Source organism: Colobus angolensis, unplaced genomic scaffold (genome assembly GCF_000951035.1).
Source record: "Colobus angolensis palliatus isolate OR3802 unplaced genomic scaffold, Cang.pa_1.0 Scaffold125, whole genome shotgun sequence".
NCBI lineage: Eukaryota > Metazoa > Chordata > Mammalia > Primates > Cercopithecidae > Colobus > Colobus angolensis.
The window spans coordinates 5,968,753-5,990,400 of record NW_012113697.1 but is presented as its reverse complement, the minus strand read 5'-3'; the positions used below and the strand labels follow the sequence as shown (position 1 = coordinate 5,990,400).

Genomic DNA, 21,648 nt, shown 5'->3' with positions numbered 1-21,648 from the left:
GAGAGAGAGAGAGAGAGAGAGAGAGAGAGAGAGAGAGAGAGAAGGAGATAGAGAAGGAACTTCTCTTTCTCTTTGTAGATTTCTCCAGTTCCATTAGGCTAAATTTATCATTTCTTCCTCTGTGTTCCCAAGCTCTTTAGACAAAACACTGTTACAATCCCTGAGGCAGGGATGGGGTAGGAGAAGGGCTCTACATCTCCTGCCCTGGAACATAGGTTTTGGCTAACGATGAACTGAACTGTAACTTTCCCCCCATTGGTTATGGTAAAGGGCAGTGCTTCAAATGACGGCCAGGTACATAAGTAAAGGAGTGCAGAGGTCTGCAGGAGAACACAGTACGGAGTGGTGGAGACTGTGGCAAAATGAGAACACACAGCCCCCTCTACAAAAGTAGCTGCTACTCAGCTCCAGCCAATTGTCGCGTGAGGGATGTGGGGGCAATCCTGCCAATGCTTCTGCTCTTTCAAGGTGTGCAAAATATCCAGATTTTAATATGAAATCTACCCATTTTTCTGTGTTGGTTCAAATATTTAAAAACATTGTATCGGCCAAAGCCACACATCTGCTGACCAGATCCCTCCCAGGGGCCATGAGTGTGCCACCTGGTGCTAACCGGCCCAATGCTGAGTGTGCAGTGCTGAGTCCTGTGCTGTCACCCCCTGGCCACGGGGCCCCCGGGGAACACTGGTGCCAGGCCCCAGGGCTGGGAGGGGCCCAGGCTTCACCTTTCCCGGATGAATTCTGACATTTCCTTCTGCATTTGTTTGCCCTTCAGCTGTTTCTGGAGCAGTAGTTCAAACCCAGCCACAGTGCCGTTGCCTTGCGGGTCCTTCTTATCAGCCTACAAAGGAAGCAGAAGCACAAGAGTTTAGGGCAAGTCTGCGTCTGGAGCCAGGGAGAGTGGCGAAGAGAGAGGACAGCTCCCAGATGTGTCTGGCAACCCCAGCCCAGCACAAGACACGGGAGCAGCCGTCTCTGCTGCCCTCACTCGGGTGTCTCTCCCGGTGCCCCCTCTCCCAACAGCGCTTTCTGATGCTCAGGCTCTTAGAGTTGCTGTATCCCCACATCCAAGCCCCTTAACTCTCCCAACCTGGGAACTGAGAGGAAGAAGGGCAAGCGTCCAAGAGCGCCGGCTGTGATGCCTAACGGCCTACAACTTCCAACCAGGTGGCTGCAGAGCCTGGCTTGGCCCTCGGCGAATCTTGGCATCCGGACTCCCAGCTGGACTACGTGTGAGCTCAGGAGCAGGTGCCCCCAGCCTTAAGCCATCCTGTCTTCTATCAGCTTCTTACACTGGTAGGGCAGTGACACCCTCTAAACACACATTCATAAAAGATCACAGGAGAGAAACATCAATCCCAGGGAGCAACTGGATCGAAGGGAGGCCGGAGGAGAGGACAGGACAGGCTGCCCTGAAATACTGGCTGGGTGACCTGGGCCAAGTTCTTCACTCACTCCAGGCCTTAGTTTTTTCATCTGCAAAACTGAGGAAATAACAGCCCCATCTTCACAGGGTCACTTCAGGGTAAATGACACATGTATACAGCTGAGCACACTGCTGAGCACATATTATTATGTACCCAATAAATGGTATCTGTAATTAGTTACTTTTAAATAAAAGTCCAAACGTGGGGAGGATGGGCAAGTCAGTGAAATAAATACTTAGGACCCAATTAATTTTGCAAATATTCTTAAAATTGCAAAATTAAATGTTTTATTTCATTTTGTATTACCTGCATTTCTTCAAGCACACCTGAATGCCCCTTTCCTGCCATTCCCCTGCCTGAGATTCACCCACACATCTGCCCGCACGGCCGTGGCACCAGCTCCCAGGGCCATTCCAGGCACCAGCCATGGGCATGCCTAAAAGTGTCCTCCCCCTTACAGCTTTTCCCTATCAGGAACCCAGGGTCAAACACTTTGATACTTAATGGAGGGTGTTCAGAACAGGTCTTTGATATCCCAGACAGAGAGGTGCATGGGTGAGAACAGTGTCCAGCCACAGGGTGTCCAATCCTAGGCCATATCCCCACAGACCACCCCCTTGAAACAGGAGTGGGTTGCATCTCTCAGATCCCATTCAGATCAGACATTTTAGGAGAGGGGAAAGAAAAGGGGTTGCTGATGCCTGCAGGGAACCCCATTTACCATCACAAGTAGATGAAGGATTTTACGGACACCTTCCCCGTCCCCCCAGTGTGGGGCCCCTCCCTCGGGTGCCATAACTCAAAGCCCTCTGGTCACACTGCTAACATCCCTGATGACGGGGAGATCACCACCCTGCGGGGTCACAGTCGGGCTGTTCTTGCCGTTTAAAAGCCACGTCCACTGAAGATCGCTGCGCTTCACCCTACGAATGCTACATCTTGATGAAAAAGCAGAAGGAAAATTACCCAAATACTGAGCTCAAACCTGCCTCCGTTCTAGGACGGATATGCTGAGCTATCCATGCACTCTTGGGAAAAGCAGCCAGAAGAAACAGGCTTTAATGACTGTGTCAGGAGAGAGAAATTTCTATTCGTGGAAAAGGCCTTGATGGTCAGGGGGATAAGCGGATTGCAGATGAAGTATCAGAGTCCCCAGAGAGCTTGAGTTAAGATAAGAACTCACAAGTGTCACTCTCCGGATGCTGCCGGCAGCAGGCAGCATCAGACATTCCTGCCAACTTTCCAAGGCTTGAGACCCCACACGCTGACCTCCAGGCTCCCAGGATACCCATTTTCCGGGGCTCAAACCACTCTCTCCTTGAACCCTCCATTTACTGCACCTCTCTTGAGAGATGATGTTTCCAAACCCAGGTACATCTCTCCCTCTCTGCTGCCACTACCATCTTTCCTGGTCTCTTCCAGTCACCTGTCAACTTCCCACCGCTGCCTGCACAATGTCTATGAATCAGATCACATCATACTGCTGCTTAAGACCTTCTAACATCCTCATTCTGCAAGCAGAATAAAACTCACTTACTGGGGCCTAGAAAATCTTGCACACTCTGATGCTTGCTTACCCTGCCTCTGAGCTCACCTGCCCAGATCTGTCTGGTGCCAAAGATAAGCCCCTTTATACTGTTTCCTCAACCTGTGCACAGATCTCTACCCTAGATGCAGCACAGCTGGAGCTACAGAAATTGTGCCTTGGTGAGAGGTGGAGGCAACAGAGATCTTTGTGTATCTTCTAAGGTACAAGTGATTTTGTAGAAAGAAAAAAGCACCTTTTTTCTAGTATTCGGTTAGCAAATCTAAAAAGTGTAGATAATCCGGCTGGGCGCGATGGCTCACACGTGTAATCCCAAAACTCTGGGAGGCCAAGGCAGGCGGACTGCCTGAGGCCAGGAGCTTGAGACCAGCATGGTCAACATGGTGAAACCCTGTCTCTACTTAAAAAAAAAAAAAAAAAAGCTTAGTGTGGTGGCACACACCTGTACCCAGCTACCCAGGAGGCTGAGACAGGAGAATCGCTTGAACCCAGGAGACGGAGGCTGCAGTGAGCCAAGATCGCACCACTGCACTCCAGCCTGGGTGAGACAGAGTGAGACTCTGTCTCAAACAATCCACTCTGCACAGTGGTGAAAACAAGTTTTTACTTATTTATTGTTCCTTGGGGTCTTTGGACACTTGTTTTTTTGAAGTGTACAATTTAGTAGTTTTTAATATATTCACAGGGTTGTATGACCATCCCTACTAACTGATTCCAGAAAGGGGTGATCTAATTTTGAAAGTCACGATGACTTTCACATGCAAATGGCCCAGGACCATTCCCAGCATGTTCAGAAGTATAGGACTCTGCATTTCCAAAAATTTATTTCTTGTGGAAAAAAAATACACCTAGCATGCAACTGACCATTTTAGCCATTTTTAAGAATACGGTTCAGTGGCATGAAGTACATTCGCACGGCTGTGCCACCATCGCCACCATCCACCCACAGAACTGTCTTTAATCTTGCAAAACCAAAACTCTGTGTTCGCTAAGCGATCTGCAAAAGTTTCAGAACTATAGGACTATCCAAGCTGGAGCTCTCTGAAGATCCTGTGGCCCCACCGCCTCACAATTCTGATGAATACAGTGAGGCCCGAAGAGGTGAAACCCTTGTCCAACGTCACTCACGTAAGTGACAAGCAGGTCTGGAGCCCACGTTCATTTATTGAGGCGGATTCTAGTCTCCTGCCTTCACTGAGCATTGGAGAAAATGGCCCTCCGCTTACCTACATTCTGGTTGAAGTGTCTGTAATGTGAACAAAAGTCCTGCCGAATCCCTGAGATTTAGAGAATGAGCTGGATGGATTCCAAGAAGGTCCTAAGTTCCTGTCTCGGGTGTAAAATTGAACCCCAGCCCTTCAGGCTCCAATGAGAAAGGCCCCTTCCACCTTGAGATCCAGTTCCCTCCTACCCATCCTGGGGGTCCACTCTCAGTCATCGGGGTCATGCTGTGGGGGAAACTGAGGCACTGCTTACCCAGAAGTAGTCGCAGTAGCTCCACTCGGTTGGTTTCAGCAGCTGCTGTTCTGGCATTGTGTCTGGGTGAGGGAACGTCACACAGTTTATCTGTAGGGCACAGAACAAGAATGACTCCGCTGGAGACTGGAATAGCGAGGAAGGCTTTGCTCCCGGGGGACATGGCACTACAGCAGCCTCCACATTGACAGAACATGCACAGGGATCTTCCCGTGCTCCAGGGGCCAGCACTTCATATGAGGGGCAACAGGCGCTCACCACCACCCCAGAGGGGCTGTGAACCAGTACCACCTCTCTAGAGGGTAGTTTACTAGGATCAAAATTGCAAACATCCAGTGCCTTTGACCCAGCAATTGCACAAGAGTCTATCCTACAGATACAGTTGCATGGGCGCGGTAATGTCCATACACGCTTTTTCATGACAGCACTATTTATGGTAGTTAAAGGCCGGAAAACAACTGCAGTGTCCATCAGTAGGGGAATGGTTAAAGTATGAGACAGACATCTATGGAAATCAGAAAGGATGCAGTGATAAAGTTCTTAAATTTAATTAGAAAAGTAGCTGGGCACAGTGGCTCATGCCTGTAATCCCAGCACTTTGGGAGGCTGAGACGGGAGGATCACCTGAGGTCAAGAGTTTGAGACCAGCCTGACCAACACGAAGAAACCCCATCTCTGCTAAAAATACAAAATTAGCTGGGCGTGGTGGCGCATGCCTGTAATCCCAGCTAGTCGGGAAGGCTGAGGGAGCAGAACCACTTGGACGCAGGAGGCAGAGGTTGGAGTGAGCCGAGATGGCACCATTGCCCTCTAGCTTTGCAATGAGCTGAGATCATGCCATTGTATGAGCGAAACTCTCTCGCAAAAAAAAAAAAAAAAAAATTTTAGTAAGTGTGCCAGTATATTCAGTTAGGTGAAGGTAAGAAAAAAAAAAAAGGCAAGCAGAGAGTATTACAGTTCCTTTTGAAAAAGGAAGAGATATACAGTGGACCCTTGAACAACACAGGTTTGAAGTGCAGGGGTTCACTTATACGTATATTTTCTCTCCTGCCTCTGTGACCCGAGACAAGACCAGTCCCTCCTTTTCCTATTCCTCCTTTGCCCATTCAATGTGCAGATGTTGAGGATGAAGACCTTGAGGATGATCCACTTCCACCTAAAGAACAGTAATTGTATTTTTCTTCTTTATAATTGTCTTAACATTTTCTCTAGTTTACTGTAAGGATACAGTGTATAATACACATAAACATGCAAAATATGCGTTCATGTGAGTGAGGCTTCCACTCAACAAGAGGCTGTTAGGAGTTAAGTTCTGGAGGAGTCCAAAGTTATATGTCAGTTTTGGACTATGGGTGGAGAGGGGGTACCCCTAGCCCCCATGTTGTTTAAGGGTCACCTGTATAATACACATTTGGTTATTTGCATATCGAATACTTCTGGCAACAGGTAACATCATTTGCTTCCAAGGAAAGGAACTGTGTGGGTGAGGCTCGGGGGGAGAGGTTACCTTGCAAATTTTATGTCATGATATGTATCATACGAACAAATACAGCTTAAAATTATCATCTGGGGGGCCGGGCACGGCGGCTCACACCTGTAATCCCAGCACTTTGGGAGCCGAGGCAGGCGGATCATGAGGTCAGGAGTTCGAGACCAGCCTGACCAACATGGTGAAACCCCCTTCTCTACTAAAAAAACAAAAATTAGCCAGGCGTGATGGCGGGCGCCTGTGATCACAGCTACTCAGGAGGCTGAGGCAGGAAAATCGCTTAAAGCCACGAGGTGGAGGTTGCAGTGAGCCAAGATTGCGCCACTGCACTCCAGCCTGGGTGACAGAGCGAGACTCTGTCTCAAAAAAAAAAAAAAAAATTATAATCTGGGCTGCACATGTAAGGCTGGCCCTAGCTAAGGAGAGTGAAGTACAGAAACTTCTGGGTCATCTCAGACTTTTCTGCCCAAGCACATCCGCAATGCTCCCTGGTTTTTCCCCACTGTGTGGAGGTGGCTTCAGGCCCCAGATTCCCACCTCTCCTAGGATGTGGGCTAATTTGCTTCCCCTGTGGGAGCAAGGCCTGAGCCTTAGAAGTCTTTAACCCCTCCTTGCAGCCCAAGCACCTGCTGAAGTGAAAAATGTCACACATTAAAAAATGATCCCGCCCTGAGGTTTTGGGTACAGGACACAAACTCCAAAGCTGGGCGGGGCGTGCAAGCCCAAGTGTCACAGAAACTGCAGCTGGGATAGGAGGGCGGACAGCCTCTGCTGTGGGCAGGGGTCAGAGGCTATAGAGATGCGTCCAAGGGGCAGATTCCGCTCAGCTTTTGCCAACTGTTGTCAAGCCCTTCTGAGGAATGCAGTGCTGACGGATTACGTGATGACTCCAGGGAAGCTGAAAAAGGGGATTTGTATGCAAAGCGTCTCCATTTCTAAGTGTTGGCAATTAATTCAAGGTTAAAAACCATAAGAATATAAACAATAACACCATGTAAGCCCAACAAACTCTTCTGCCAGCCAAGTCGGGCCCATGGACCTCCAGTTATGACCTCTGGTTCAGGAAGCTCCTGGGTGGTTAGAAGTAAATCCAGCCCACACCCCCTCCTCCCCAGCTGCCAGCGCACAGATCTCAGTCGCAGTCTGGGGAGAAGTCCCCGGCAAAAGACTCTCCTCCTCCCGGATCCTGACATGTGGTTAAGGCGAAGGCTGAGGCCCCCACCAACCTAGAGGGAAACATGACTCAGCAGAAGGATCAGGGGCAGGAATGACACGGAGAATCCTGGAGATGACAGGGCTGCACCAAATTCTGCCAAGGATAATCCCTTCTTCTCTTTCTCCTTTTCTTTTCTTTTTATTTATTTATTTGAGACAGAGTCTAGCTCTGTCACTAGGCTAGAGTGCAGCGGCACGATCTTGGCTCACTGCAACCTCTGCTTCCCTGTCTCAAGTGATTCTCCTGCCTCAGCCTCTCTCGAGTAGCTGGGATTACAGGTGTGTGCCACCACACCTGGCTAGTTTTTGTATTTTCAGTAGAGACAGGATTTTACCATGTTGGCCAGGCTGGTCTCAAACTCCTGACCCTAAGTGATCCGCCCTCCTCGGCCTCCCAAAGTGCTGGGATTACAGGCATGAGCCACTGTGCTGGGCCTCTTTCTTCTTTACAAAATGTGTAACTTCTAAGAATACAACATTAGCCATGTAAGATTCCTGGCCAGGGCATGGTGGCTCACATCTGTAATCCCAGCACTTTGGGAGGCCAAGGTGGGCAGATCACTTGAGCTCAGGAGTTCGAGACCAGCCTGGGCAACATAGCATGACCTTGTCTCTACAAAAAATAAAAAACAAAACTAGCCAGGCATGGTGGTGCACGCCTGTAGTCCCAGCTACTTGGGAGGCTGAGGCAGGAGAATCGCTTGAACCTGGGAGGTGGAGGTTGCAGTGAGCTGAGATCACGCCACTGCACTCCAGCCTGGGCGACAGGGTGAGACTCTGTCTCAAAAAAAAAAAAAAAAAAAGGCACAGCTTCCTGAACTCTAAAAAGTTAGCACTGTGATGAATTAAAAAAAACAAAGGCTAGACAAAGATCGGCTGGGGCTGGGGAGTTTTCTCCCAGGTGTCAGCAGCCTGAGTGACAGAGGAAGGGCCAGTTCTTGAGGCCAGCATCAGAAAACTGTCTCCCTAAGCCGTGGTTTCGGGCTGAGTCCCCAAGGTGTGTCCAGAGGCAAGTCTCCTTTCTGGGCTTCCATGACCTACTGCCAAGCAGGCAATCATGAAAACAAGGGATGGATTTCAAAAGCACACAGATTCCTTATTTTGTGTTCCAGTTATTCTCATTTCAACAAATTACGGTCATCACGGTCCACCTTTATTTTGCTTAATAATGCAGTCCATGAAAATTTCCATCAAATTTAATGATAAATTAACGATGACATTAAAGTAAATTGAGCATTAAGAATGATGGAAGGAGTAGACTTTTGGGTACTGAGAGGCGGGTCTGAATGCCTTCTGGAGTGGCCTGCCCTGCAGGTATCTCTCCCCTTTCCCTCGCCTTCCCTTACCCAAACTGCTCTTGGCCTTGCCCTCTCGTTGGGGAAACATTTCCCTACAAAGAAAAGGCTTTCCCATGTCAGGAAGAGGCGTGGCCAAACGCGGGGCAGGCAGGAGGGGAAATGGGTCTTGGCCAGTCTTGTTTCCCAGAATCTTACTGAGTTGACTTACCCTCGGAGTGAGGATGCCACCACCCGCCCCAGGAGGCCTGTGCAGACAGACCCCGCTAGCCAGAGTGGGAGACGGTACCAAGGACAGCCTCTTCAATGATGCATCCTGGCTGGCTCCACGCCCATCATCTAAACGGCCATGTAAGTCCTGAGAAGGGCTGCGATCCACGTCAGTACCACTCAGTCCCCTTCTTGTCCCAGAGTTGAGGATGAACACGCCTCAGAGTCGCCTCGAGGACACAGGTTGCTGGGTCCCACCCCCCAGTGTCTGATTCAGGAGCTCCGAAGGGGGTCTGAGTTCTCAAGTGATGCTGAAGGTCTGGGGACCACACTTTGAGAACGAGCATTTGTGATCCATTCAGCAGGGATGGGGCAGCCCCTGGGGGAGCCCTTGTGTCCACCAGAATGGAAGACAAGCCACAGAGACAAACAAGCCACAGAGCCCTGCTCTTAAGATCCTACATGGCAAGTGGGCAAAGGACATAAACAGACACTTTTTTATTCTTTTTTTTTTTTTTTTTGAGACGAAGTTTTGCTTTTCTCGCCAAGGCTGGAGTCCAATGGCATGATTTCAGCTCACTGCAACCTCCGCCTCCCGGGTTCAAGCCATTCTCCTGCCTCAGCCTCCTGAGTAGCTGGGATTACAGGTGCCCACCACCATGCCTGGCTAATTTTTGTATTTTTAGTAGAGATGGGGTTTCACCATATTGGTCAGGCTGGTCTTGAACTCCCGACCTTCAGATGATCCACCCACCTTGGCCTCCCAAAGTGTTGGGATTACAGGTGTGAGTCACTGAGCCCGGCCCAGACACTTTTCAAAAGAAGACATATATGCAGCCAACAAGCATATGCAAAAATGCTCATCACCGCTAATCATTAAAGAAAGGCAAATCGAAACCACAATGACATACCATGGCACGCCAATCGGAATGGCTATCATTAAAAAGTCAAAAAATAACAGGTGCTGGCGAGATTGCAGAGAAAAGGGAACACTTATACATGGTTGGAGGGAGTGTAAATTAGTTCAACCATGTGGAAAAGCAATGTGGTGATTCCTCAAAGAACTAAAAACAGAACTACCATTTGACCCAGCAATCCCATTACTGGGTATATACCCAAAGGAATATAAACCTTTCTACATAAAGACACATGTATGCATACGTTCAATGCAGCACTATTCACAATAGCAAAAACATGGAATCATCTTAAATGTCCAACAACGATAGACTGGATAAAGGAAATGTGGTCCATCAACAACATGCAATACTATGCAGCCGTAACAAAGAATAAGACCCTGTCCTTTCTAGGGACATGGATGCAGCTGGAGGCCATAATCCTTAGCAAACTAATGCAGGAACAGAAAACAGGTTGGGGCAGAAGAGTAAAGGCAGCCGAATGTGGGAATTCGTTAAGGACCCATCACCCTGCTGCTTCTACCACTCCTTCAGGACACCAGTCCTCCGGTGGAGCCCGGAGGTGCCTGCCACTGTCTCTGTCTTCTCTCATTTTGGGATTTCTCCCTCCAGGAAGCCCACTGAGATTTCTCCAAATGCTCACTCCTGCAGGGGAGCCCTGACTCAGGCACCCTCTCTAGGGCTTTGCATGTGTTCTCATTTTATCTCCCTACCAACTCCACAGGGGAGGAAGAGCAGCCTCATCGTATATGAGGAAACCGAGGATCACAGAAGCAAGGTATCCGAATCTAGACCCAGCTGACTGCAGAGTTCGAGCTTCGACCACAAAGCTATGTGATGGGCTATTTGCTCATCCACTTTCCATTCGAACATCCGTCGAAAGGCTGCTCAGTGCCACGCACTACGTTAGATCTTCCCAGCAATCTGCATGCACACGTTTGTAATGATATGTCTTGTGATGGTTTATTTAACGTTTCTCCTCCTTGCCAGATAGCCTGCTCCATGAGGGGATGGGGACCATCTTTTCCCTGCTGTATCCCTCCTCCCTGGTACACTGTTGGGTACACAGGGGGTGCTCAGGAGATGTTCCTTGGTGCAGTGGCCGGAGGCTAGGGATGTAAGGCACCATCTCCGCTCTCAACAGTTCCATAAACAAGTCACTGTAATTCTTCGGGATAAACCTGCCAGTGGAGTAAGCCCGAGGTGCTGAGGTTACTGGAAGGACTGGGGGTCCAGGGGAAGAATCTTAGATTTAGGTAATAATAGTAGGCCCCAGCAGACAGAGGGGTGGGCAGGTGAGAAGGATACTGCAGGAAAGGAAAGGACCCAGGATGAAAGGATATGCCCCACAGGTGGGGACCGTGTTGCTCAGTTTGGCGGAGCTCAGGGTCAGGGAGTAGACAAGACCGAGGTGAGAGGGAGTCCTGCAGGGGTGCCAAGGTCTATCCTGAAAGCAGCAGGTCAGCGGGGACCACAGAAGCACCCTGCAGGAGAGTAACGATTCATCAGGCTGCTGCCTGGGGTAAGCACCCCCACTACAGCACAGAGGACAGGCTGGAGGCAGAACGCGACTGTGGCCACCAGGGAAGTCTGCAGTGATGGGGGACGGGGGGGTCATGATAGCAGCTGGGAGCAGTGTAGTCAAGAGGGGATTAGAAGCAGCCTGGGATACTCTACAAGTAGCCTTGACAACACCATGAAGTCAATTCAGTAATGCCCATCCAGGAGCAATTTCGCCCCAACCCCAGAAACATGTAGCAATGTGGAGACATTATTGGTCGTCACAGCTGGGTGGGGTCGGGGATGGATGCTATTGGCCTCTGATGGGTAGGGGCCAGGGAAGCTGATAAACATCTACAATGCACGGGACAGTCCCCCAACAACAAAGAGCTATCCAACCCAAAATGTCAATGGTGCTGAGGTTGAGAAACCCTGAGTTCACTGACCTGGGTGGAGAGGAAGCATGTTTCCATCCGTTGGGATGGAAGCTGGGAGAACAGTCCTTCAGAGAGAGGGATCCCTTCAGAGAGTGGCAGGCAGCAGCAGCAGAGGGGCACGGTGAGAGCTGTGTGCGTGCACATGTCCCAGAAGCTACCGGAGCCTCAATGTTTATTTGCAGTGGTCTGGTGCAGACTTATGCACAGATGAGGAAACTGAGACACAGAATGTTTAACTCTCCAGTTCACTGTAAGTGGCAGAGCAGGGTCTAGAACCCAGCTTCCTAATTCCTGGGCCACCACTTTTAACCTTGCTGTGTCCTTTCTGTGACCTCTAGACCTCCAAGTCAAGGTTCCTATGTCCCTGGATCAGAAGGGCTGGGAGGGCCACATAGCTCCATCCTACGGTGCTCCAAAGCCCAAGGAGGGAAGAGAAGGTGGGAGAGGACTTTCCACATGTGGATTCCTGTCCTCCCCTGGGTGACATTTTCCAGATGGTTAATACCAGGGTCCAGCTACACCTCTGAAAAGACCTCATCCTCCCCCCGAGGCCTCCCAGCCATAGCAGGAGCCTCACTGCCATCCTAAAGATCCACTTTCTGTTTGTTCAACAAAAGCAAATGATGTGCCAGCCACAGTTCTCAGCGTTTTACGTGTATTCGCTCATTTAACCCTCACAACAGCCCTGCAAGGCAGGTGCTATTATTATCCCCATTGTACAGATAAGGAAACTGAGGCACAGAGAGGCTAAGTCACTTACGCAGGATCACACAGTTTGTGCATGGAATGGTGGACCAGGGTCTGAACCCAGGCAAGCCGGCTTCGGTCTAGGCTCTTAGCCTCTGTCACACTACCTTTCCAACACACTAAGGTGTAAATGTGCCCGCTCCCCACCCAAGACAGGGACTCAAAAAGGAAGGGTGCTCAAGAGGGAGCCAGAGGGGAGCACGCCTCCCCATGTGTCCTGCTCAGGGAAAGTTCTGGCAGGCGGTCCCACCCTCACTTCCCCGGAGACCAGTGTCCTCAGCAAAGCTGCATCTTTGCTCTTGCACCAACTCTGTTGCTTCCAAGCCTCAGGTAAATGGAGTGACACCCTCGTCCCTCCCCAGCGGCTGGGACCCACCGTGCAGCTGGGGTTCCTGCAGGGCTTTTCCGCACAGGAGCAGCCAGAAGCAAAAGGGCGGCCTCCCAGAAGCTCTCTGAGGGGTACACGATGGGACATATCAGCCAGAAACCACCTGGCTGGGGTGTGAGAGCCACTGAACACGCGTGTGACCCACCCAAGGAGTCTGGAATAGGGAGGCCCCAAGGCACCGCCCTCCCCCGAGTCCTGGCCCAGCAGGAGCCTGTGGGGAGCAGAGGCCACAGGCTCCTTGCACGGCCTGTTTGACCACCTTGCCTGCAGCAGAGAAGGGAAAATGGTTTTCCAACAGAGGGCTCAAGTCCAACTGTCTCTGAATTTTCTCCCAGAGGAAAGCGGATCGGGGACGGTACGGGAGAGGAAAAAGCCAGCCCCGGAGCTCTGTGGAACAGAGAAGAAGAGAAGACGCGACCCCAAGGGTTCACCTCTAGCCCCCAGCTCCCCACCCCGGGTTCTGTGGCTACGCTGGGAAGCCCCGAAGCTGAGGACCACAGGAGTCCCCAACTTCCTCTTTCCAGGTGAGAGTGTGGCCGGGTGGCTCTGTTGTCATCTTTTCTGAAACCCTCTAGATTCAGACGCGTTCATGCTCCTGCCAAGGGCTGTGAGCTGCCACGAGCACCCGTCACTCCCAATCAAACAGCACACTCCACCTGCCAGCCGCACACTAGGGACAGCGGAAACAAGACCCAGCAAGGCTGCCAGACTCTGACCGCTGCTGTCAGGGAGCCCACGTGTCTATCCCCTGAAAACTAGCTCCAGGCTACGGGTGGGGAAGAAGGAGCATGAGAATCCAGCTCCATTCTTGCTCTGGACCCACCACCCTTTGCTGCCCAGGCCTAGAAACTTCTGCTCTGTGGGATCAGACAGCATGGGAAGTGGCTCACCTCATCCCTACATACCACAGACAGGGAAGTTCACGTCCCAGCCTCCTGAGACCTGAACCATCCCCTCCCCGCTGAGTGTCTCCTTCTTGGGAAACCAGGAACTCTGGAGGATGAGAACCCAGAGAAAGAGGCTGAGCATGGGAGAGCAGTGCGTGTGGAAGGGAAAAGGTACCAAGGCCTGGAGATGTGTGGGCCAAGGCCAAGGCCGGGTGGTACACTGGGAAGTGTCCTGGGCCGGCAGCCAGGAGACCTGGGTTCAAGCCCTGAGCTCTGCTCCTCAATTGTTTTGTGACCTTCGGTCCCTCCTTTGCTCAGTTTCCTCGGCAAAAAATTCTCCAAGGCAAGAGTGTTTACTTAAAACCTCTGGGGCACTGGTTCAAATGCAGATTTTCCAGTCTGGCCCCAGAGAAAACAACTTGTACATCTGGGGTGTCATCTGCATTTTAAACAAAGGTCTTGGAGGTTTCAGAGTACACTTTGCAGACTCCCTCATGAGAAGCAATGATACGGTTCAGCAGGAAGGAACAGGGAAGGCAGGCGTGGGCGAGGTGTGCTGCCCCACTCTGACCACACCTGAAGCTCTGGCTGCAAGACAAAGTCCAGCAGGTGCCCCACCCCATGGCCTGGGCACCATCACTAAACGCCTTTAAGGCAACCCTCCATGACGTAACACTGCTTTTCACTTCACATTTTTGTTTTTCTTTTAGAATGCAAATACGTCTCCCACTCCGAGCCCCCACTTTCTCTCCTCCCCCTCCTTTTCATGTATTTCAGAAGATGTTGGAGAGCTGCTCCTGCTGTGTCCCAGCATTCTGGGGCATTTTGTGACAATTTGAGGATGGGCCACTGTACCCTCTAGAGCTCTGCACCCGAGCCTGTCCCCACCCCCTCCCCACCAGCTCCATCAACTCCACCAGTAACAGAAAGGCTGCTGCTACCCACAGTCCAAGCAGGCCGAGTCGTTCTGCCCAGCCCTTGGAGACACCGTCCATCAGCACAGGGCATTCCAAAGGAGCCCATGACACAAGGAACCCAAGCCAGCTCCAGAAGGGGCACTGTGGTAAGGCCATAGATTTCAAATCCTGACACTTCCCAGCTGGGTGACCGTGAGCAAGGTGCAGCTCTGTGCCTCAGTTTCCTCATCTGTCAACAGGGTGATATAGTGTGTACAGAGCACTTACTATATGCAGGCTGTGTTCTAAGTGCTTTCCATGGATGGACCCATTTAGTCCCTACACCATCCCTAAGGCAGAGACCACCCGCCACCCCCCATTTCCCCACTTGACGGTTATTGACTGAGACGGGAAGAACTCAAGAAACTTGCCCCAGGCTGTTGCCCAGTCATTAATATAACTGACACTCTGGCCTCAGAGTCCACGTTCATCGTCATTACACTATATTGATTCTACAACTCATACTTCCTATAGCTAATGGACAATTAAATGAGCTGCTTGGATCCCTACTTGCGCATCATAAATGCACACAAAAGTTGCAGCAATTGCCATCGTTAATTGTTTACCTAAACTTTTTCTCCCAAAGCAGGATGTGTGGCCTGGATGAAGCAGGGAAATACACCCACTCTTGGTTTTGTCTCTACGGGGGTGGTCAGAATGGCTCAGAGCTGTGTGAGTTGGAGTCTAAGAGAGCAATCTCCCGTTCCCTGCTCTCCTGCACTTGTGCCAAAATAGCAAACCTGGAACCACACTTCTCAGGTCTGTGCCTCTCAGGGGGGCAATGATGTCCAGCCCCACCTGCCCCAAGCACAGGGCTGAGGAGCAGAGGTGGGGTGTGGGGCTCCCCCTCACCTCTGCATGGGGATGGGCAGGGGGGGCTCCCCCTCATATCCACATGGGGGTGGGCATCTCGAAGCGCCCTGGGAGGCAGGCTGGCCACCTAGGCAGAAGCTGCCTGCTCCCGTCAGGAACTCCTAGGAACTCTATTCTTAGGGCGCTTTCTCTTGCTTTTAACTTTGACATCTTCCAGAAGTTACCCCGCACAAAAGCAACCCCGCCGTGGCTGTAATTTACACGTCACTTCACTTGCGCTGAGCGCAGTCCACCCCCTTCAACCCACTCCCGCACGCGTACCTTCCCCTCCTGCCCTGAAAAAAATGGCTTCTGCATCATCCCAGCCACCCTCCTTCCACTTGTTCACCAGGAGAGAAGTGAAATGTGAAATTGACAGGAGAAGGGGAGGTGGGAGGGGGACGTGGATGGGGAACTTCAGCAAAATCCGAGCTTTGGAACTTCCCCGTCTCCAGGTTAGGCATCACTTCTGCTTGGCGGTCCACATCGCCATGGCAACAGCCCAGCCAAATGCCCCAGCTCGCAGCCACCCTGAGAGTCCCCTTCCGGAGCCACTTACTGTGATGGTGTTTTCCTTGCTCTGCTTTTTGCTTGGTGATGAGGATCCCAGGTTCTGGGGAGAGAGGCAAGAAATATCATCAAAGCTGTTCTCCATATTGGACATGTATTCCCCCCATTCAGGTTCCCTGAGGGTGGAGGCGCTGGGGAAGTTCAGGGATGCTCAGTCTGCTGTCAACTCCTAAGTCACCATATTCTGAGCCAGGGCAGGCAGGGGTCTCCCTGACCCCACGCTGTTCCCACACCCAGCTCTTGGGCGGAAGGCAAATTCAGGAAGCCTCCTGCACAGGCTCTGAGAGAACTGCTCCAAAGCAGGTCTCCCCTCCTCTTCTCTCAGTCTGTGATTTGGGGAGTTAACCCTTCCGCTGCCCTCTGCTGGTGAACGTTCTGCGTGCCGCTTGCCGCCAGAAGCCCCGGAATCCACTGGGGAGAAGAGAGTTAAGGCCACCACCTCCTGGCACTGAGGACTCAGCACACGACATTTTATTCTGAAACCCCCGGGTCCAAAACATCAAATCTAAACACACACAATGTGCACTGAGGCGCTGCTCAGTCACCTCCCCGACTCCCTGGTTCTCCAACCCCGTGAGCCAGGAGGGATTTCTCAGCCAAGCCGACTTCCAGCTTCCATTCAGTCCTTAGATTGCCTTTTGACGTCTTCCACTGCCAGCAAGAAAACCAGAGCCCCAAGTACCTCTGGGCCCTGAGGTCCTCAGCAGCCTGCCAAAGTCCTGGGATTGGTCTGGCAGAGAAAATTAAGGACTGCCAGTGGAAAATGCCACACATGTCCTAAGAGACTATGACTCTGAAGAGTATTTGATACTGGGTCTCTGTTGTTCTATTAGCAATTATGTTAGGGGTTCAACCAGAGATCCCCGAGCAGGACGTGGGATGTCTCCTATCCTGAGCCACACAGCGACCTGGGAAGCAGGCTTACTCCTGAGGCACCGCAGGTGGTCATCATACATGTGTCCCAGGACTCGTGCACGACCTTACTCTTTTTTTTTTTTTTAAGATGGAGTCTCACTCCGTCACCCAGGCTGGAGTGCAGTGGTGTCATCGTGGCTCACAGCAACTTATGCCTCACAGGTTCAAGCAATTCTCCTGCCTCAGCCTCCTGAGTAGCTGGGATTACAGGTGCCCGCCAGCACACCCAGCTATTTTTTGTATTTTTAGTAGAGACAGGGTTTCAACATGTTGGCCTGGCTGGTCTCGAACTCTTGACCTCAGGCAATCCACCTGCCTCAGCCTCCCAAAGTGCTGGAATTACAGGCATGAGCCACTGCAGCCGGCCTGGCCTTACTCTTCCTTAGTATAAGGTAAGGAAGTGGTTGCCACTTTATTGATAAAGGCCAGAAAAAGCATAGAGGTGCTTCAACAAGAGGGAACCACTGGCTCGGGATGGGGGGCACCCCAACCCCTCAGGCCAGCACGACCCTAGATGCCTGGCCAAATGACCATCTGCAGGTGAGGGCCAGCCTTTGCCTCAGAAATCCATCAGCAAATTAGGCAAACCACGGAGCTTGACTATGCCCCTGCTAAGGTCTCATGCCCTTACTCCATACAGTCTTACTTGGGTTGCCAATTCAAGTCATCTCAGGAAAACTGATATCCTTAGGGTGTCTAGCAAAAATGAACCTTATAGAGCATTAATTTCACAGAGACAAGAAAATGATTACTAGCCTTGAGACCCTGGCCAGAGAATCTGACATCTTTGAGCCTCAATTTCTCCATCTGTAAAATGGATGGTTATCACTGGTCCTCAAGCTTTGAGGTGCACCAGAATCAACTGAGGAAAGTGTCCAAAACAGAGTCCCAGCTGCACTCTCAGCTGCTGGGCCTGATCCAGCAGGTCCCAGGTGGCGCCAGCATCTCTGATTTGCAGAATCTGTGGACCTCACTTGGAGACACATGGATCTGATCTACACTGTGGTTCCACTGTGTTTCTCTAGTGACGGCAACTCCTCTAGTGACCCCAACAGGCTCCTGGCCAACGTCAACTTTATGGCCAACTACAGCTTCCATAGACATTTTTAGTGCATCATCTCATCCAGCTGGCCCACCCTATACCTTCCCAAGTTATCAGCTCTGCCAATTTTGGCAACTTGATAAAACTGCACAGGGAGAAAGGCAGACAGAGTCTACAGGGTAGGAGGTACCAGTCACCAAGGAGAAGAGACAGGGATAGGAGTCTCTCTCTCCATAGATTCATTGACATACAGACACTAGTCAAGCAAATACATGCCAGGAAGGGGAAAGAGTAGCCTTTAGGATGGATTCTGCAGTCTACAGGAGTCTGCCTTCCTATCATGGACACATGACCACCATCACCACCACGTTCCCATTGCAGCCTTGCAGGGACGGCAGCCAGCATTCTAGCAGCCTTGACAACAGCCTTCGAGTCTACCTACGGATGCTGACGATGTTGGTGATAAGGGGGCTAAGAGGGGAGAAGCAATGCAAGAGCTACTGTCTACTGAGTGCTTATTATGGCAGGCTCCCAGGTTAGCCACCTGACATATTTCATCTCATTTCATCCTTACAACCCCAGCAAGTTAAATGGCATCAACTCCATTTTACAGATCATGAAATTGGGGTTTGCAGAAGTAAAACTGTCCAGGGTTACAAGGCTACTCAATAGAGGAGTGGACATTAGAATCCAAGCCTGCATAACTCTTTCCTCTATCTTCCACCATCTCTCCACTTTGAGACCTGAGACAATATCTTGTTTCCCATGTGTCTTTGCAGGAGGGCAAAAAAGATTTCCATCAACCACAAACATATATTTTGGGACCACTGTGTATAAGTCTCTGTAGAATAAGGTTCAATGCAGAGGTCGCACCTCCTCCCTATAACTTGGCTAGGGCAGGAATACAAGTGATGGCATTGAGGGTGGGTGTTCCACGTGTAGGTGACAGCACCTTCCCTGGTCTCTGCTCTATTAGCAGTGTTTTACTTCAACCACTGAGGGCCAAGGTAGGTCACAGGCAATCTTAGGCTCTGCCTGTGCTGCTGATAACCTGTGCCTAGTGCTCCAACTTCATATACATATCACATGCGTATATATATATACACACACACACACGTACGTGACACACAGACTCTCGTAATGCTCCACTGAAAGGGCCCAGAAGGAATGACATCTCATCACAGTGACAACACCTACTGGCTAGAAATTGGTTTCCAAATATTATCGGAAGCTCCTTGGTACTAATTCCAAAGGCAAGGTATTTGGAATATCTTATTGGACAAAGATGTAAGAAAGTATTCAAAGAATAATGGAGAGATAACAAAAGAACACAAACAACTTAAAGGGCTCCCACAGGCCAAATGTGGGACGATCTGAGCACAAATATGAATGAATGACTGCAACTAACTCACTCACTCCAAGGGGGAAGGGAGAGAACATTTATTTCAGAAGAACGCCAATAAAAAATGTACAAGAAATCGGATGACCACCATTTGCAAACCGCAGCATCAAAGAGGATTCAGGCTGCAATCCTCATGGACGCTGAAAGCAGTGGATGAAGATTATCAGGATACAGGATATTCACAGGGTCTTCACTGGCACCTCACAGATGACTGACAAATTAGAAAGGGAAAAACGTACCCCTGCAAAGGAGAAATCTGGCAGCCAGCACCTTAACCGAGAGTGCAAACTGAGCCTCATGAGTAGGGTGCTAACCTGGGTGGCTGTGCCTCCAAACGCAGTAAGAAGAACCCCACAAGGCCTGTCCAGCATTCTTGCTCAGACTGCAGAACCTGAACCTAAGCATAAGAGAACAGTCAGATGGAGTCAGAATGCAGGTTATTCTACAAGACACCTGACCTGGACTCCTCAAAAATAAATTGTCAATGAAAAACAAAAGAAAAAAAGGCGTAAGGGATTGAGTGTAGAGGCGACAGACTGAGGCAACAACTTGGATGAAACATTCTATCCATAAGACAGAACATTCTTCAGCCATGAAAAGGAATGGAGTGCTGGTCCATGCCACGACGTGAATGCACCTTGGAGTTCCAGGTGACAGAGGCCAGACACAAAAGACCACAGACAGTATGATACCATTATAGGAAATGTCCAGAAGAGGCAAATCCATAGAGACAGAAAGATTAGGGGCTGCCTAAGTCTTCAGAGGATTCTGTTTGGGGTGATGAAATGTTCTAAAATTGATCTGATAATGGTTGTACAACTTTGTAAATAGAGTAAAAAACACTGAATTGTACATTGTAAATGGGTGAATTATATAGGTAGGTGAATTCTAGCTCAATAAAGCAGATTTAGGGGGAGAGAAAGAGAGAGAAACTAGAGAGACACAGCAACCAACATATCTGTGTGTGAACCTGAATGGATCCTGGACTGGGGAGAAACGCAGCTATAAAAAGGACTGGGGGGCCAGGTGTGGTGGCACACACCTGTAAGGTGGCACATGCCTGTAATCCTAGTGCTTTGAGAGGTTGAGGTGGGAGAATCACTTGAGCCCAGGAGTTCTAGGATTCACGAGCTATAATGGTGTCACTGTACTGCAGCCTGAGGGACAGAACAAGACCCCACCCTCGTTTTTTTCTTTTTTTAAAAAAAAGGCATTAAGACAATTGAGGAATCTGGAGTGCACATATTAGGTCATATTATTGAACTAATGTTTTCTTAAATATGATAATGGTATTATCATTATGTCTTCTTCCTGGAAGATATATTCTCAAATATTTGCATTTGAAACAGTAAGGCAGCAACGTGCCTTAAAATAATCTACGGGGTGGAGGGCAGGGGGATTGGGGGAGGGGATGGGAGCACAAATAAAACGAGATTGGCCAAAGGCAGGTAATCATTGGGCTTAATTAATAGATTTGTGGTACCTTATTATATATTCCCTCTACTTTTGTAAAGGCTTGCAAATGCCGATAATAAGAGTATTTGTTTTAAATTTCCTTTGCCTATGATTCCAGAGAACTCTTCTCCTCCATTTATTTTGTAAAGGCCTGCCCAGGGGTCAGGACACCCCACCTGGGCATCTCTGTATCACCCTGAGGCCTGGCAGGGGGTGATACCCCACAGGAAGCGCTTGGTAAACTGGAGTGGGTCATTCACTAGTGATTCGGCAAGTCCCCCACTCCAAATGTCTTCTCAGCCCATTTCCTCCCCCTGCCAATAATCTGGGTCCCATCCCTTCAGCAGATGGGATCTCGTACAAAAGCCCGCAAAGGCTTCCCAGTGTGGTTAGGATAACCCCTGAGCTCCTCGTGGTAGGCCTGTGCAGACTACCCCAGCCTCACTTCCCACCCTCCCTGTGCCTGCTCATTTAGTAAGTCACAGCCGTATTGGGTCTCTGTGGGTTCTTTGAAAACACGGTTCCTCCTTCCTGCCTCCAGGCATCCACGATGCTATTCCCTCTCCTGGAAAAGCCATTCTTTCCCTGCCTCTTTGCCAAGTGAAACCCTTGCTCATCATTCCAGTCTTAGAATAGGTATCTTTTCTTAAGGTGTCCATTCCTGACATTGCCAGCACCAGACTAGGTTCTCACAGCATCCACTTCCTCCAGCCCTTATCACTGCTGAAATTGCACCATTATTTATCTGCTCTTTTTCCCACGCCAGCCATAAAACTCCATCAAGGCAGGGCTATAGATATCACCTACGTCTCAGTGCCTGACAAAGACCGAAACTGCTCAATAAGAACATGTGTTACTGAATTATTGAGGTAGGTAGGAGGTGGTGGAGATTAAACATCTCACTTCTTTCTCCACTTTGAACTCC

At 50.2% G+C, this 21,648-nt stretch overlaps 1 protein-coding gene across 5 annotated transcripts in view; it reads right to left on the bottom strand.

Moving 5' to 3' along the window:
* The window catches only part of GAS7 (growth arrest-specific 7), a 230,157-nt gene that overhangs the window by 32,476 nt on the left and 176,033 nt on the right, over window positions 1–21,648 (bottom strand). For all 5 annotated transcript variants that reach the window (XM_011933266.1, XM_011933264.1, XM_011933262.1 and 2 more), the window contains 3 exons: window positions 15,899–15,952; window positions 4,450–4,539; window positions 726–841 (listed from right to left, as the gene is read on the bottom strand). In XM_011933266.1, coding sequence (XP_011788656.1) covers window positions 726–841; window positions 4,450–4,539; window positions 15,899–15,952 — 260 coding nt within the window. The remainder of the gene's footprint in view (window positions 1–725; window positions 842–4,449; window positions 4,540–15,898; window positions 15,953–21,648) is intronic.